General features: G+C 48.3%; 1 protein-coding gene across 3 annotated transcripts; it reads right to left on the minus strand.

Moving 5' to 3' along the window:
* Positions 1-1149: 1149 nt before the first annotated feature.
* On the minus strand, positions 1150-15872 carry DELE1 (DAP3 binding cell death enhancer 1). 3 transcript variants are annotated; one of them, XM_006062654.4, is made up of 13 exons: positions 15714-15872; positions 14915-15029; positions 14701-14824; positions 13073-13220; positions 11407-11568; positions 11068-11156; positions 10871-10967; positions 7707-7849; positions 6392-6550; positions 6205-6297; positions 3658-3817; positions 2467-2709; positions 1659-1726 (listed from the first exon to the last, which is right to left on the minus strand). In XM_006062654.4, the coding sequence occupies exons 1-12, from the start codon at positions 15742-15744 to the stop codon at positions 2468-2470; spliced, it is 1563 nt and encodes a 520-aa protein (XP_006062716.2). In that variant the 5' UTR covers positions 15745-15872; the 3' UTR covers positions 1659-1726; position 2467. The 3 variants fall into 3 exon arrangements, with proteins under 3 accessions (XP_006062715.2, XP_006062716.2, XP_006062717.2); XM_006062655.4 differs by having other exon boundaries at positions 1659-1812; XM_006062653.4 differs by lacking the exon at positions 2467-2709 and having other exon boundaries at positions 1150-1726.
* Positions 15873-17558: the final 1686 nt, after the last annotated feature.

Here is a 17558-nt window from a genome sequence, read left to right on the forward strand (position 1 = left end):
AACGGGAGCTTAAAAATATCCCCCCTCTGTATCTGGCATGCCAGATTGGATTAGCACTTAATTTGTCACAACCGAGGGGGAGGGAGAGCCCTACCTGGCCATCACTACAGGAGGCCCAAGGTCCCCAGACTGTCTGAACTGCCCCTTGGCCCCAGGCATGACCAGAGAAGCTGATAATCAGAGAACCCCCAGTGACAAAAGGAGGGGAAGAGGCTGGGGAGCGTGGCTCCACGGGAAGGCAGGAAGTAACACTTTACACAGGGGGTGCCCCAGGAAGGTTTACCAGCTATCTGAGGGGAGCTGGGCTCTGTGCCCAGCTCTATGAGGGGAGCACTCGGTTAACCAAGTTCTTTACTGCAGGACTTCTTGGAACCTTGAATATGCTGATGTATATTGTGAATCTATAAAAAGGGGATGTCTAGTGCAGCATTTCCCAAACTTATCTGACCACAGACCTTTTTTTTTTTTTTGGCAGAGATGAGTGCGCTGCACAGCTTAAAACCCTGAGCTTTAACCAGTGTGTGTCTTGAGCCCTTACCTGAACAACGGGGCCTCATGCTAAGTGCTGAGGATACTGGAAACCAAAGAAAAAGTCCCTGGTTCCAAGGAGCTATCTGTGGGAGGAAGCCACAGGAGGGGACCAGGGGGGTGAGGCCCATATTCAGGGCAGCCCTGGAAAGGGAGTAGAGGGCAGGGGAGGTGCGGGAGCTGGAGGAAGCTTAGGGCTCCAGTGGCGAGACCACTAGAGGTGGGGGGGGTGCGGCAGGCAGAGAGAGAAATGTGGAGAACTCCCCTCCTCAGATCCTCCCCACTTGGAGCTAGCCATGCTGGGTGGTCTTTCCCATTTGAACAGTTCCTAGGGGCTTGGTCCTCAGTCCTTCCCACCCTGCACCCTCAACCACATCTCTGCTATTGAACTTGGGCTAACATCCAGAAGCCGGGGAACAGCTATGCACAAATTCAGTAATTGGAGTCATTAGCGTTGACTCAGAAATCATTTTTTTCTATGTCTCTCTCTTGGAGAAGCTTTTAAGACCCTTTAAATTGGTTAATGGAGAGTTTAGATATGAGGATGGAGCCTCGGCTTTCAGCTTCCCCTGTCCATCTCCCTGGCTTTCCCCAACATACTCAAGGGCAAGAGTGATGAGATAATCTCCAGTATCTCTTTTATTAAACTCCCATCCATTTCTGGCACAAACCTTTCACAAACGAGGATCTCGAAATCTACACTCTCTGGTACCAAGACTCCTGGGACTCAATCTCCCTCCTGTCGGCAGGACAATAATAAGGCTTTCACATAAAACTGCAGTGAGAACTGTGCAAAAGAGCCCTGGGCCAGGGGTCAAGAGGCAGGATTCTAGTCCTGGCCTAATGACTCACAAACCCATGGAAACAGGGCATCACTCTGCCTCCTGGGGCCTGAGTGCGCACCAAGGTCCTTTCGCAGTGAAATGTCCCACCTCAGCCCTGGCGGGTAGGAGGGCAGACACCGCTGCCCTTGGTCTACAGTTGAGGAAACAACACAGCGAGTCAGGCCACTGCTTCGAGGGGATGTGGCCAGAACCTGGGTCTTTATACACTTCCCTCTTCTTGACTGTGCTGGTCAGGTACTTAAGGTTCTTTGGGGAGGCAGGTGGATAACTGGCCTCTTCTTTGGGATTCAAGTTGTGGTATCTCTCTGAGAACTCGAAGGCTCCATCTTTAGGGCTGAGTGAAGTGTGAAGGCCTGAAAAAGTCAAACAGTTGCATCAGGCCTTTGGACACTAAGCTCCTTCCTTCCAAATCAAAGGTGAAATGGAGACAATCATGGATCTAGTGGAAATGAACAAAAGCGACATGATTCAGCGTTTCCTGAGCTGTAGGCGTTCATGGAACCACCCCTTTGGATCTGTGCTCCCTTTATGCAATGTCACAAGGTTTTTCTCGAACTTGATTCACTATTTTTTAATATCTGTGAAACTATAATATGCTAATCACATTTTATGATATAAAAAATACAAATACTAAAATAAAAAAAATATTAGCTTGAATGCTACCTAAAATCCTCTTGTGAACCACCAGAGGCACACACATCAGAAGCTGGCAAAAAATTATGTAGTCTGAGCCTGAGGAAACTGAGGCCAGGCAAGGGGGAAGGGAAGTGATTTCTCAAAGACAAAGGCCAAGGCAAGGACCAGGGTCTCTGGCCCCTTCAGTATAAAGTTTTCCCCAGGTCAATGAAGGAATCTTTTATGCATAGATGAAATGACTGTGAATGCATCCACAGCTCATTTGTGGGCCTATGAGAAGTGATCAGAGTCATCTATTAGCCATGTACTTGAAATGGCTCAAAAACCTAAGCTCCCATGGAATTTCTACCCCAGAAAGGGATACTGACACCCTATTTTTGTTGCCATCTCACCTCCTTCCTGCCCGCCCCTCCCTCCAGCACCAGTGAGAGGTCCTGGTGACCGCATCTTATCTCACCTTAGCCAAAACCCAGTCTGACGAGACTCCTTTCCAAGGGGTAGGGGTGTTGGGGGATGGCCCTGCTGGGGGCTCCAGGGCTGGTTCGAAGATGCCCGCTTCTACAGAGGAGGCCAAGGTTCCCTGTGCTTGAGGCATGTGGCAGGCAAGAGGCTCCTGCCAGCAGGCTCCTGTTCAGGCTGCAGAGAGAGGGGCTGGAAAACGACTTCAGTCCTCTCACTGCTAGGTCGCTGGGCCCTGGGGCTGCGAGGAGAGGGGAGAGCAACTCTTACCCTGTGTTCTTGGATTTCTACTTTGGAGCAAGGGTTTCTTAAAGGACTTGCCCCCCCTGGCATTGTTCACCAGGTCAGCCAAATTGAGTCAGGGGTGAGCAGGGCTCCCAGAGCCCTAGACCGTAAGTCGGGGCCTGGAGGCAGCCTCAGGATAGCGTCCCTCCTGACGAGTCATCTGAGAGGCCACCACGTATTCAACACCTACTATGCGCCAGGCTATGCTAAGCCCTTGGCTGTGATCTCATCTAATCCTCAATGACTCTCCAGAGATTGATTCCAAGATGGCAGAGTAGAAGAAGGTGCCCTCATCTCCTCCTGTGAGAGTACCAATAACTAGCTGTTGAACAATCATCAACAGGAGGATGCGGGAACCCACCAAGAAAAGATATCCCACATCCAAAGACAAAGGAGAAGTCGCAATGAGATGGCAGAAGGGGACACAATCACAATAAAATTAAATCCCGTACCCTCCAGGTGGGTGGCCTACAAACTGGAAAATAACTTTATCACAGAAGTTCTCCCACTGTTGTGAAGGTTCTGAGCCCTACATCAGGCTTCCCAGCCCAGCAAACTGGCAAAGGGACTGGGGATCCCCAGGAAATCTGACTTTGAAGGCTGGCGGGATTTGATTACAGGACTTCGACAGGACTGAGGGAAACAGAGACTCCACTCTTAAAGGGCACAAACAACCTAATGAGTTTTCAGAGGTGAAGAAACAGAGGTGCAAGAACATGCAGTCCAAGTTCAGGGACAGAGCAGGAGTTAAAAGTCAGGTTTGATCTGTCAAACTCAAAAGGCTGGGCTCATACCCACCACGGGAGCAGGAAGTAAGAGAGACAGAAGGCCATCGTCACCTGCTCCTCTGTTGCAGGGTACTGAGCTCAGGGAGGGACCTGATGACTGTGATTCTCGTCTGTACCTGCTGCCTCCATGGAGAAGAGGGCCCGCAGCCTCTCCTGGGCAGCCGTGTTCCCCAGAGCTGCTGACTGCTGGTAGCATCTCATGGCCTCTCCCAGACTCTTCTGTACCCCAAGGCCCTTCTCATAGCAAATTCCCAAGTGGTATCTGCTCTGTGAGTCCTAAAGGAAGAAATGGACAGACACACAGATGCACACACACGAAGGACTGAGAACTGAAATGCTGGGAGGAATGCAGGAGGAAGGCACAGCAGTCAGCAGGCTGGCGCTTCACCCCCGCAGGGTCAGGCCCAGCCCCGACTCCCTCACTGGACCGAGGGGTCTCAACTCTGAAGAGCCAGAGGCCCAGAACAGAGGAAACAGGGATCCCTCCATCCAGAGCGATTCCAGCCAGAGCAGTGTGGAAACTTGCTGAGGATGGTACTGAGAGTGTCCAGAAGCGAAGTCTGCGAGAGGCACTCAGTCCTGCTATGGGAGCACAAGGAGTCAGGCCCCTAGGTTTGCCTGAAAGAGCCAGGAGCTGTTTCTCCTGGTAGAGGGTAGAGGCTGGGCTTCTGCAAGCCCTATATGCCTTCCTGATCTCTGCCCAAATGGTTACAAAGCCTATGTTACTGAGAACGTGTTCCTCCTCCTTTGAAAGATTAAAATGCTTTTATCCCTTTCCCTTTGGCTCTGGGTCCTCTCTCTCTCTTGCTGAGAACTAGCAGTATCAGGTAGGGATTAGGAACCCAGTCTGTACAGCCAGATGTCTGAATTCCAGTCTTGGCTTCACCACTTCCCAGCTGTGTAACCTCAGACATGACAGTCTATGTCTCTGTGCCTGTCTCCTCATCTGTAAAGTGGGACTAATAACAGCACCAACCTTATTAACCCTGTGGTTAAGATTAAATGTGTCTTTACATGGAAAGTGTCTAGATTAGTGTTATTGTTATCACACTTGTCATTGCCCACATCGTTAATCTCTCCCTCTCTGTAATAAATATTTTCATTATATTCAGCCTCCCAATCATGGTTCCATTTCTCTTCTGCCTTCTAAAGTCAAATTTCTGGAAAGTTTCTGTAACATGTAGACCAGAGTCTATGTAATAAATATGGTAGACTCATGGCTACAGGCCAGGTTAGAACACAGTCAGGTCAAAACACCCATGCTGTTATGCATGTACATGTTATACAACATCCCTTTGTGTACTTTTCCACCTGGCCTGCTGGGTGACTAACACAGGCCAGGGCGTCCCCAGGATTGTCCCTCATACAGTCCCGAGGCCCGCCAGCTCTAGGAAGGCTCTGCAGCTATTTCATGGAAAGGCAGGCACAGAGGCTAGTACTGTTTGATGACATTGGTCCCCTTTTGACGGCTACTACAAATACTTTGGGCTTCCCATGTAGCTCAGTGGTAAAGAATTCGTCTACCAATGCAGGAGAGGTGAGTTCAATCCCTGTGTTGGGAAGATCCCCTGGAGTAGGAAATGGCAACCCACTCCAGTATTCTTGCCTGGAAAATCTCATGGACAGAGGAACCTGGCAGGCAAGTCCATGAGGTCACAAAGAGTCAGACATGACTGAGCATGCATGCCACCACCGCAGATACTTTGGACAACACAGAGTGAACAGAGTGAAAAAGGAGAAGTATTCTGATGCCCAAGAGTTCACTGAAGCCATCACCATGTTGGCCAGAAAGCAAAGAAGAGCAGCAGCCCTTATGCAGGGAAATTCTAGTACATGGCCACTGCTGGCTTCAGTTCAGGGCTCCTGGTCCTTCAAGATACAACTCAAAAAATATATACACTGGTCAGAGACACTTGAGGATACAGCAGACCCACAGATGTCTTTTCAGTGATTCACAGTGACATAAAGCTCTGAAATTTCCTGCATTAAAAATATCTGTTTAACTCATTATTTCCTGAACCTATCTGAACATTTTTTCCTTTTATTATTTACGCTAATGCTCTCTGGAACAGACTCTGGGTCATGCTACCTGGATGCCAATCCCTACTTCATAGACAACCAGACATCCTCTACCCCCCAAACTGCTCAATGTCTTCACCTCACGTGTCTTCTGACTTCCCTGGACTAAGTTCCTTGTGATGGTACACCTTTTATGTGTGCGCTCTACAAAGTGCTTTCACACTTATTATCTCAGTTAGATTCTGATCCTCACGACAACCCTGTGAAGCAGTAGGCAGGTCAGGCAGGCATTATTACTCCAATCTTAGAGATGAGGAAAACAAGTGACCAGCTCAGTAGTATGCTAGTAAATGTCTAACAACTAGCTCTCTAAGGGGAAAAGCCCTGCTATGTAGAATTTGGCAATTCTGTGGTGCTAATGCTCCTCCCACAGCTGATTTCAAGCTAATGACAATTCTTGTACGCTGGTGTGAGCTGACATCAGCACACCACTGCCCAAGGGGCACACAGTAAGTTAGCGAGAGTTAAGGCTTGAAGCCGGCCCAATGCTCCTATCAACCTTCTTCTAAGCATGGTACCCATTCCCAAATCCCTTCCTCTATCCGATTTGATCCCCATCATGCCTGGATATGGAGACCTCATACCCCATTGTTGGCTGCAAGCCAAAGATATTTCACAGCTCTCCGCTCGTCCACGTAGGGCTCCTTGGTGAAAAGCACCCCGAGGAAAGCTTGGGCCTGTGGTCAAGGAGGAAGGAAAAAGGTATCCTGGTTACTGCCTAGTTCCACATGCCCCCAAGTACCCAGGAAAGACCCTACCAATGGCACTCACCTCTCGTAAGCCTGAGTCTGCAGCCCGCTTCAGCATGGACACTGCCCTCTGCCGCTCAGGGTCCCACGAGGAGCCTGGGTCTTGTAGCAGGCACCTTGCATAGCGGTACTGAGCCAGGTTGTGGCCCTGGCTGGCAGCCAACTGGTAATAAAAGGCTGCCTGGGGTGAAGGGAAAAATAGCCAGTCAACTGAGAACTCTGTAGGCTGCCTTTTTTTGGAATGAAGTTTAAAAAATTATTTTAATTAAATAGTATATAATCATTGTATCAATAGATTAGTCAGAAAATACAAATAAGTCAAAAATAGAAACAAAATTCCAAGAAATCCTACCTTCTGAAGATTATTCTCAGTTAATATTTTAGTGTACAGCCTTCCCCCATATGCTATAACATTAACATATATACACACATTATATATGTATTCACACACACATATCTAAGTGTGTGTGTGTGTGTGTGTGTGTGTATGTAGGGATAGAGAGAACTACACTATTTTGTAACCTATTCTTTTTTCACTTAACACTACACCCTGGTGGTTCAGTGATAAAGAATCCACCTGCCAATGCAAGAAATATAGGTTCGATCCCTGGTCGGAGAAGATCCTACATGCAGCAGATCAACCAAGCCTATGCGCCACAACTATTGAGCCTGCACTCTATAGAGTCCTGGAGCTGCAATTACTGAAGCCCATGCACCCTAGAGCCCATGTTCTGCAACAAGAGAAGCCACCACGATGGCTTTGTTGTACTGCAACAAAGAGCAGCCCCCGGTCTCTGCAACTAGAGGCAAGCCCATGCAACAATGAAGACCCAACACAGACAAAAATAAAGAAATAAAATAAATAAAACTGTTTAAAAAGCTGCTAGTTTAAAAAAAGTAATACACCATGAATACCTTCCCCTATAAATATAGATATAGTACATCATTTTTAAGGCCAACATAGATGTTACTAACCAATTCTCTATTGAAGGAACTTCAAATTGCTTCCTTTTTTTGGGGCCATCATATACAATTCTAAGAAATAACATTCTTATGTACAACATCTTTGCCTACCCTACTTTTTAGAATTAATTAATCCATTCATCAAGGTAACATTCTAGGTCATGAGGATATAGCTGCAAAGGAGAAAGACAAGGCCCCTGGCCTTCCTGTGTTTGGAGTTTAAATTCTGAGAAGCTGGAGACTTATTTATTTTTCCCTCCAGGCTTGGAGAGAGAAGCTGGACTTTCCCAAGCCCTGCCCTCTGCTCATTTCTGCAGGTCACTATGGGCAATGCAGCACAGCAATGGGCCTGGGGGCAGGAGGAGGTGCGGTACCTTGCTGGGGTCCCTGGGGGTGCCCCTGCCATGCTCGTGACACAAGCCCACATTGTACTGTGCTTTGCTGTAGCCACGGTCTGCTGCTTTCTGGAAGTAAGAAAAGGCTGCCATGTAGTCCCCATTCTTCATGTTCTCTGTCCCTGTAAGAAAGCACAGGGTGTAAACACAGCTTCCTCTGTGAACTTCCCCACATCCTCAGTCAGATACCCAGAGGCTCCTTCCTTTCTTTTTTGTGCTAGACACTTTGCATGTATGTATTTCCATCCTCTGAGTATTTCCATCCTGTACTCCATCCTTCTCTTGGGAACAGCATCCTAATTTCCCTTTGGGAACAGCCCTCCCCGCAGTGCTGTCAATCAGTGCATCTGCTCTTCCCAACCAATGAGACCCTCTCTAAGGAATCTGAATCTGAATCTTGAATCTGATCTCTCCTGTTGCAACAGGAGAACAGCCCCTGCAGGTTATTCTGATGGCAGCACTCTGCAGACATTGATGCTCAGTTACTGCCCTCTAGATTTCTGGAGCCTCTCTGATTCCTGTCCTTTCTGATTCCTTGGCAGGAAGCTATAGATCCCAATAGATTCCTTTTGTGCTTAGGTTAGCCAAAGTGGGTTTAGGCTGCTTGTCACCAATGTAAGGTAACTGATAGAGCTGATACTGTTAATCCTACTTTACGAGAAAACTGTGAGAGATAATATAAGAGAGCCCAGCTCCAAAGCCCATGTTCTTTTTATCATCCGAACAAAAAGGAAAACAGGGAAGAGGCTGGGCACGGCCTACTCTCAACTCTAAGCCTGTTTTTCCTGCCTGGGATGCCTTTTTCTGCCTCCATCATCAGGCCATCCCAACCTGCTTCTGCTCTAGAATCTTCAGACCACACTCAAGCTTTAAACACTCTTCTGGCACTTACTTCATATATAAGCCTTTTTCTAGGAACTAAACTGTTTTGAGAGTACAAGCCCTGTCTCTTCAATTAGACTGTAAAATCCCGGAGGCAGAAGCAGAAAAAGAATGTAGAAGAAATAACTCTGCATAGGGTGAAAGCTCCATACAAATGCAAAATATGATTATGGCTTACACTCCCTTTGTGCTCTGCCACAGTGCTGAGCACTTGCTGAATAAATGAATATGTATATGAAGGAAGGAATGGGCAAGAAAATTCTCAGAAGACTGTCTGCCCATCAAAAATCACAAAAAGCTAATGAGGTGGAAGCTGGGTTCCATTCAGCTAGCAGTGAATGAGTCACCTCCTGGCTGCCTGAAAACTCACTGTCAAGGGTTCACAGAGCCCTCTGTCCTTGAGGAGGAGACTCCAGAGGGCGAAGGATCCTACCCTGTCTCCATTCCCCACACTGGCTCCTCTGCCTCTAACCTAGACCAAGTCACTATCACATTTTGTTTAACCATCAGCTCCAAGCTAGTTTCCTGTTTCCCTTCTGGCATTCCTATGATCCACATCTGTCTACACAGCAGGCAGAAATTTTTTCTTTTTTTTTTTTTTTTAATTTGGCTGTACTTACATCATGCAGGATCTAGTTCCCTGACCAGGGATCGAAAGAAGGCTCCCTGAATTGGGAGCGCAGAGTCTTTACCTCACTAGACCACCAGGGAAGTCCCACAGGCAGAGAGATCTTTGAAAAAGTAGATCAGATCACATCACTGCCCCCGCTTCCTGCTGCAGTACAAAAGCCCTCCAGTGGCTTTCTGTCTCACCCACTGTGGCTCAGAGGTCTGATCTGATCTGGCCCCTGCCTGTTTCTCTAATTTCATCTCTTTCTACTCTCCTGGTGATCCCTGAGCTCCAGCCACATTCACCCTTTTTTCCCTTTAAACAAACAAAACTCAATCCTGCCTCAGGACCTTTGCACTTGCTATTCCCACAGCTTGAAAGCTTTCTCCAAACAGAAACAAGACTGGCTTATTTTTGTCAGCCAGGTCAAGGATCTTTCCATCTGTGATTCAGTCAGATCAAGGCCTTCCAAATTGGAGCTGCTCCTTGCCCAAGTCACTAATGCATCCTCCTGTGTAATTTTCTCCATAAGATTTATCATCAACTGAAATTCTCTTTTTTGTTTGTCAATTTTTGTTTTTCTCTTCCTCAGCTCACACAGCAGCTCCATGAGAGTAAGGACTTTGTCTTGTGAATCACTGTGTCTCCAACAACTAAAACAGGGCTTAGCAAAGGTGACTGTTTAATACATCTGTACTGAATGAATCCCAGCCTTTTACCCACAGGCTCATTAGACTCCAAGAGATGCTGCTGGGGGTCTGGGTCTCCACATGAGAAGGCCTGAAACAAGCCAGGTCACAGTGGTGAATAGGACAAATGTTGAGAGGTATCTGGGTCTCCAGATGTGGGTAAGTAAGGGCACTTGAGGGCCTGCACCAAACCTCAGGAGACTGTCTTTGCCTAAGTGTGGCAGAAAATGCAAGGTATCATTCCAAGATTTTTCTCCTTCTTACACAGTAACAGAATTTCCAGGTAAGCACATGGTCGTTCAGCTAATGACTACATTTCCCAGGCTCCTCTGAGACTAGATATAACTTCAAGTCTTCATTCTGGACAATAATCTGTGCAACTTCTAGGTTGGGAAGGAGTGGTTCTTCAGTTTTCTCACCTTTCCCCTTCCAGCTGGATAGTATTTGCATATGTGGCAAATGGGACCTTTAGCCTGTTTTAAGAATGGCAGAACTATTGGACTAAGAATAGGTCCCTGACACCACTGAGCCATTATGCCAGCTTTGGTCGACATACCTTGGAGAAAATAAACTCTCTCATGTTTATTTCGGAGAAGGCAATGGCACCCCACTCCAGTACTCTTGCCTGAAAAATCCCATGGACAGAGGAGCCTGGTAGGCTGCAGTCCATGGGGTTGCTAAGAGTCGGACTCGACTGAGTGATTTCACTTTCACTTTCATGCATTGGAGAAGGAAATGGCAACCCGCTCCAGTGTTCTTGCCTGGAGAATCCGAGGGACGGGGGAGAATCTGGTGGGCTGCCGTCTATGGGGTCGCACAGAGTCGGACACGACTGAAGTGACTTAGCAGCATGTTTATTTATGTTATTATTAGGCCATTTGCTGCCCTGACCTTATTTGACCTACCCCATATCTTTCCCATTTTCCCATCTGCCTTCCTTGAGGCAGGGTCCACCCAGTTACCTAGGAAGTTGAAAGCGATGGAAACACTGAGCTGGAAGAGCTGCTGAATGGAAGTCACGGCCTCCTCGAGGGAAAGACTCTTTGATTTCTCTTGTTCCTGGGGAAGAAACATAGACTCATCATGGGACAGTTCCCTGGGAGTGCTGCCTGCCTAGGGAAATGTTATGGGGATCCAGGTGGCCACATCTGGACAATACCTGCTTTTCGTCAGTGGGCTGAGGTTGGGCCGGCTTTGCCTTGGACTTGAAGCTACTGCTGGCATGCAGGCAGCTGATGTCACTGGGATCTGCAAGGGAAAGGGCAAAGGAGGAAGGTGTTATTTCTTTTTTCTCCCACTCTCCCAGTGCCCCCAGCCTTCCAGCCAGCACCACTGCCAAGAACCAAAATAATTCCAAATTGCCCCAGAAAGCATGAGGACTCACAAGAATGACAATTCCCTTAGCTGGCATATGCAGCAACAAAAGTCCATCTGCCCAATTCCCCACCCCCACCCCACCCCACCACAGATCTTCTGCTTTTAGTAGCTGGGGCCATACCTTCCTCAGAGGGATCCTGATGCCTGGCTGCTCTCAAGGAGCTGGGTGAAGAGACGCTTTTAGGCTGAGTGGAGGGTTCATCCTGGCCCAGCCTGCATTCCCCGAGACCAGTGTGCCTGGGAGTTGGGCTATCAGGGCTGGGCAGAATGTGCCTCCGTAGTGCTAGAAAGAGCCAGTGAGAACAGTCACATCAGAAGGGGATCAGTTCAGGGCTTCCCTGGCCATCCAGGGGTTAAGACTCTGTGTTTCCAATGCAGGGGGCATCGGTTTGCCCGGTTGGGGAACTAAGAGCCCACATGTGATACAGCCAAATAAATAAAATTAAAAAAAAAAAAAAAGAAGGGGATCGGTTCACCCTACTGGGGCTGACTGAGCTCTCCCTGAGATTTTAGGGACCAAAGGAAGAATCTGGAAACTCCTGAGATATGTCCATCACATGCCTCCTCCTCCATTTCCTTGGCTGGCTTCCCTCCACTGGGGTGGAAAGAGGCCCACATTTCTGCTGATACCCACATCCCTCAAGCATAAATCTCTCCTTGGCTTGAATTCTTTCAGCCGCAGGGAGGCATCTACTTTATTCACTCTTCTAGCCCGGCACTTAGCACTTGGTTTGATGGTAATATTGATAATGATTGTAGTCATAATAATAAAGGCAAGAACTTAAAGGGATACTTACTGAGTGCTTACTACATGCCAGGCACTGTTCTAAGTCCTCCACATGTATTGACTCATTTAGTCCTTCCAAGAAACCTATGGGGTGTGTTTTATTATTTCCTCATTTTACAGGTGAAGAAACGGAAGCACAGGAAGTTAAGTGACTCATCCAGGGATTGCCCTGGTGGTCCAGTGATTAAGAATCCACCTTCCAATGCAGGGAACACATGTTTGATCCCTGGTCTGGGAACTAAGAACCCACGTGCTCTAGGGCACTGAGTACTGCAACTAATACCAAACACGGCCAGAAATAAGTAATTTTGTTTTTTAAGTAATTTGTTCAGGGACACAAAACTAGTTTCAGCAGTTCTGGGCTGGAATCCTGACAGCGCGACTCTAGACCTGTAACCATGACACTGCACTGCCTCTGTTCCATGGCGCATGATAGCCATTCAATAAGGTGGCTCAGTTGGTAAAGAATCCACCAGCAACTGCTGGTGGGTACTGCTTGCAATACAGGAGACCAGAGCTCGATCCCTGAGTCAGGAAGATCCCCTAGAGAAGGTAATGGCAACCCATTCCAGTATTCTTGCCTGGAAAATCCCATGGACAGATAAGCCTGGCGGGCTATAGTCCACGGGGTCGCAAAAGTTGGAAACAACTTAGCAACTAAGCCACCACCACAAAGATTCACTTTTTAATGAATGACTAACCAGAGAATAACCTAACTGGCTGAGAACTGGGCAGGGAGCCACACCTAGAATCTAAAATCTCCTGGACCCCTGCACGGCTGCCTCCATGGAAGGTGAGGGGAGGACATGGGAGGACCCTGGAGACAGGTGTGGCCCACACCCTGGGTGGATAGAACTTCCTCCCATTCCCCTTCCTCTGACTGCAGATAGGAAAGGCAAGGAGCCTCTGATGGCTCTTTTCCTGAGGTGTGTCCAGAGATGCTTCCTGGCCCAGAGAAACTCCCAGCCCAGCCATTCTGTCCCTGGGACCAAGAACTCACAGGAACAAGGGTGCCTCAAGGGAGATGAGAGGAAGCGGTCCAACGGACTGCACCAAGAGCAGCGCTCCACTCGCCAAGGTCCTGCTGGCAGGGATGTCTGGAAGTGGATCTGCCTCGCCAGCTGCAGGGCCAACACGGCCAGAGTGCCCTGGGGAAGACAGCATATAATGGACACAGCTCTCCATCGATCAACTCCTGCAGTCCAATGTTACTCCCTTGAGAAGCCTTTCCTGATTTCTGGCTGTGACCGCTTGCCCACTACACACTCTCACAAGCACCCAAACTTCCCCTGTGGAGCCCAGATCACACTGGTACTTAAACAGTCATCTCTGCAATTATCAATCAAGGTCTGTTTCTCCTGTTAATCTCTAAGCACTACAAGGGCAGGAACCATGTCTGTTTTGCTCACCTATGTATTCCTAATAGACCATAGATATAGTCTAGTAGATATAGACTTATCTATCTATCTATCTATATAATCTAGTAGATACAGGCACCTAATAGATACAGCACTAATAAATAAATGTTGAATAGATGCATGAGTGAGTGACTGAATAAACAAGGTCAGGCTTTTTCACATGGGCAGTAGTGACAGAGCTCAGGGGTGACATCAGGACCCCTGAGATCCAGACCCAGTTTATAGAAGGACTCACTACAGGATCACCCTAGGGTTCATATCATTGACACAATGGGAAAACACCCCCTCTCCAGGATGTGTTATGCCCCAGGCCACAGCTCCCCAGCGAGAAGTGCCCTTGGTGTGAAGACATTCCAAGCTCAGCTCTGCTGATGACACCAAATTAAAGATTAGAAACCTGAGGCTCAGAGAGGTCAAACCTCCTGCCCAAAGTACACAGCATGAAAGTGAGAGGGATGAGAAATGATGGACATGAGAATGATGTGAGTGCCAACTTCATTTAGAGTATCTTAAAAACAGAACCTGAGAGGCAAAGATTCTGCCCTGATAGACCTCCTGTCAGCTCATGTTACTAAACCTCTGTCTTTATAGATCAGAGTCAACAAATATTTACTAAGTAACTGTTACAGGCCAGGATGTGTACTGAGTGCTTTCACAAGCTATACTAGACACAGCAACCAAGGTACAGACCATAGTAGCTAACAGCATGAGCTCCAGAGTAAAATCTGGTTCTTCTACTTAATAGCTGTGTGCTCTTAAGAGTGTTACCTAAACTTTAAGAGCCTGAGTTTCCCCATCTATAAAATGAATATTATATTTCCTCTGTAAAGCTTTGTAAGGATTAAATAATATACAGAGAATCTATTAATAAATAAAAAGTTAGCTATTTAGTAATATTTAGTTGTAAGCATCATGAAGGGAAGAATCATATCTACCTTGTTCTCTGATATGTCCCTAAGGCATAGCAAAAAATGCCTGGCTCAATGAAGGTGTTCAATAAATCTTTACTGAATAAATGGAGGATTACAGACAAGGGGAGCAGGGGGAACAGGATCAGCAATAGCTCCCCAAATATGCTCCAACACCATGGGTTACTCAAATTTTGAGTGTGGGCACATTGATGCCCTAGCTCTTGTTTCTAGGCTACACTTCCATACAGGATCATTCTCATCCACGATGAAGGTCAAGGAAAGGACTGGGGAAGCCTTACCCATGATATGGCATCCCACAATGTGTTCCGGGAGCCACGAGCAGATATCCACTGGAAGGCATCCTTCCATCCATGGGACTTTGGGCCCCTGCTTGTGCCTGGGCCAGGGCAGTGGTGGCTGGACCTAGATGTAACAGAGGCTATCAAGTTCTGGCCTAAGTGAGGGTAGAGGGAGGCCAGGGAGCACATGGGTGACAGAATGGCAGTATCTCACCTGTCAAAACTGGGCACAGGAACCAGCAGGTTGGAAGAGGTAGCCTGGGGCCCATCTGGGCTCGAGGACTTGGGGGTCACCCCACGAAGGCCAGGTCCCAGCAGACGAGGAAGAGCTGTACAGGGCAAGGATCAGTCACTTTGACATGAACGGGATTGAGGCAAGGACGTATCCACCAGTCTTCCCTCTGACCCTTGACAGAGCCCCACCCCAGGAACCCAGGAAACACTGGCACTTGCTTCTGCAGAGCTTCTTTAACAAGGATACACGTAAGAATTTTTGCCTACAACAGATTCCAGCATGCCACCCCAGAACCAAACAAACCAGGATCATTCAGGGTTGAGCTATTTTGAAAAAGCTCCCTGGGTGATTTCTAGTGCCCTTCTGATAACCACTGTTCTAAAAAGACCATTCATTCAAACACAAACTCTCGCTCACAGTTTGGAGCGCTTGGTCTCTATAAATCTCGCGTCTTTCCATTGGCTCCGCCCACTCTGCTGCTCATCTTTCCTGTACTCTGCGCACTAACTCCGGCTACTTGACTCCTCCCCTTCCAATAACTCCACCAACTCCTAGGCTCTACGCTCCACCTTCTTCCCACTAACCACTCCCACACCTCAAATTCCAAAGACCCCCCCCCCGCCCCCCCCGACACAGATTGTAGCCCCGCCCCTTACGACACTACCTCTCCTCCGCTCTAGCACCGCCCACTATTGCTTTAGGCTCGATCCTCCTGGCCGCACCCTCCTCAGTTTCGTCTCAGGTGCCGTTTAAGATCCGGGGCTCCGACGTCCCTTACCTCGGCCCAGGAGTCCCGGCAGCCGCCACATGTCGTCGCCAGCACCATAGAGCTCGCGGCCGAAAGAGGGAGGCCAAACCACGGGACAGCGGCTAGAGTGGCCGCTGTGGCGCCCTCCGAGTGGCCAAGTCCCCTAGGAAGCTCGCTGCCAGCCAATTAGAGGGGATCCCAGCCGGAAGCACGGCAATCAGCGAAAGGAAGTGGGAGTGTAGGCGTATTTGGGGGTAGCGGAGAGGTGAACTGCGACAAGGGCACGGGGATGTTGCCCCAGTATTCTGTGGAAGAGGTGTCATTTGCTGGCTGCACAAGAATGGGGGGATCGCACAGAGACACGGGGTGGCAGGTGGCGAAGCTGAACCGCCTCAGAAACAGGACCGTTGAGAAGCGGGGCGAGAGCGGCCTCTGTGGTGCTGGACGACCTCGCAGACCCCGTGGAGGCTCAAGGGGGAACAATCTTCCCCAGGCCCCGAGGCTAGAGATGGGAGACACCAGACCCAGTGGGTGGAGGAGAGGAGCCTTAGGGTGCGACGGAGAAAAACAGTAGTCCGAGCTTTCTGCCCAAGGCCATCAGCTTGGAGTTGCAGACCCGGCTCGACTTGATAGGAGATGAAAAACTGCACGTGGGGTTCCGATTCGGCTATGGCTCGGCTTTGTCTCACTGTATACCCTCTGGCCGAGCCCTTCCTTTGTCAGTGCCTCAGTCTGCCCCATGGTAGGGTCAGATGGAGTGATCTCACCTGGTCCTTCCTGGTTTGACAGGAACAAATTTCTGGTTTGAATTGCTGCTTTCAAAGAGGAGACTGGCCCCCTCCTGGCCGCCTGTTAATCAGAGCTCTTATCTTCAGTCTAAGCCAGTGTTATCTGTGTATTCTTTTGTTGGGCAAAGAATCAATCCTCTTTCCCCACAGTTGAATCCATGAAATAAAGGATCTCAAATTCAAATGTAACTTGCTCACACTTTCTCCCTCCTTCTCTCTCCCTGGCAGGTGACTTCTGGGTTGGTGGAAGTCTCTGTCTGAGGTAAAAGAGTACCTGGGGGCGGGTGGTGGGGAGTACCTACCTTTAGACCCAGGCATGTGTTATGACAGATATATTGATTTGTTTGGCAAATTTTGAGCCATGTGTCAGCCACCATCCTAGAATCTGAGAAGACTGATGAGTAAAAGGTATTTATAGCCTCCAGGAAGACATGGTCTAGTATTTTAAGAGTGGCCTCTGAGGCAGCCCACTCCAGTACTCTTGCCTGGAAAACTCCATGGACTGAGGAGCCTGGAAGGTTACAGTCCATGGGGTCCCAAAGAGTGGGACAGGACTCACCAACTTCACTTTCACTTTCTGGAGTTCCACAAATGGTTCGAATCCCAGCCTTCTTACTTCCTGTTTCGTATTCTTGGGTGGTTTACTTAACCACTTTAAGCCTCGGGTTCTTGATCTATAAAATAGGAAAAATAATACCTCATGCAGTTGTGAGGCTTAAATAACACATTTTAAATGTTTAGTTCCCAACAGATAGTAAAAGCCTAGTAAGTGTAAAGTTGGCATTAGTGCAGCAGTAGAGGAAGTGAGTAGGCCAAAGGCATAGATATGTTCCAATAGAAGCATGAGCACTGGATTATTGGATACCATGGGAGAATTCAGAAAAGTAGTGCATTTGAGCTGGACCTTTAAATACGAGTAAGAATTCACCAGGTGAAGGGAGAAGGGACAAAGGATTGCAAGCACAAGAAACTGATGAAGGCCTAGAAGTGTTAATATTGGGAAACTTCAGAAATACACGTGCTTTGGAATTTGGGGCAGCCACCTTTCACATTCCTTGTGTTGCTGCATCAAAGTAAAATAACAAGC

This window comes from Bubalus bubalis, chromosome 9 (assembly GCF_019923935.1).
Source record: "Bubalus bubalis isolate 160015118507 breed Murrah chromosome 9, NDDB_SH_1, whole genome shotgun sequence".
Classification (NCBI taxonomy): Eukaryota; Metazoa; Chordata; class Mammalia; order Artiodactyla; family Bovidae; genus Bubalus; species Bubalus bubalis.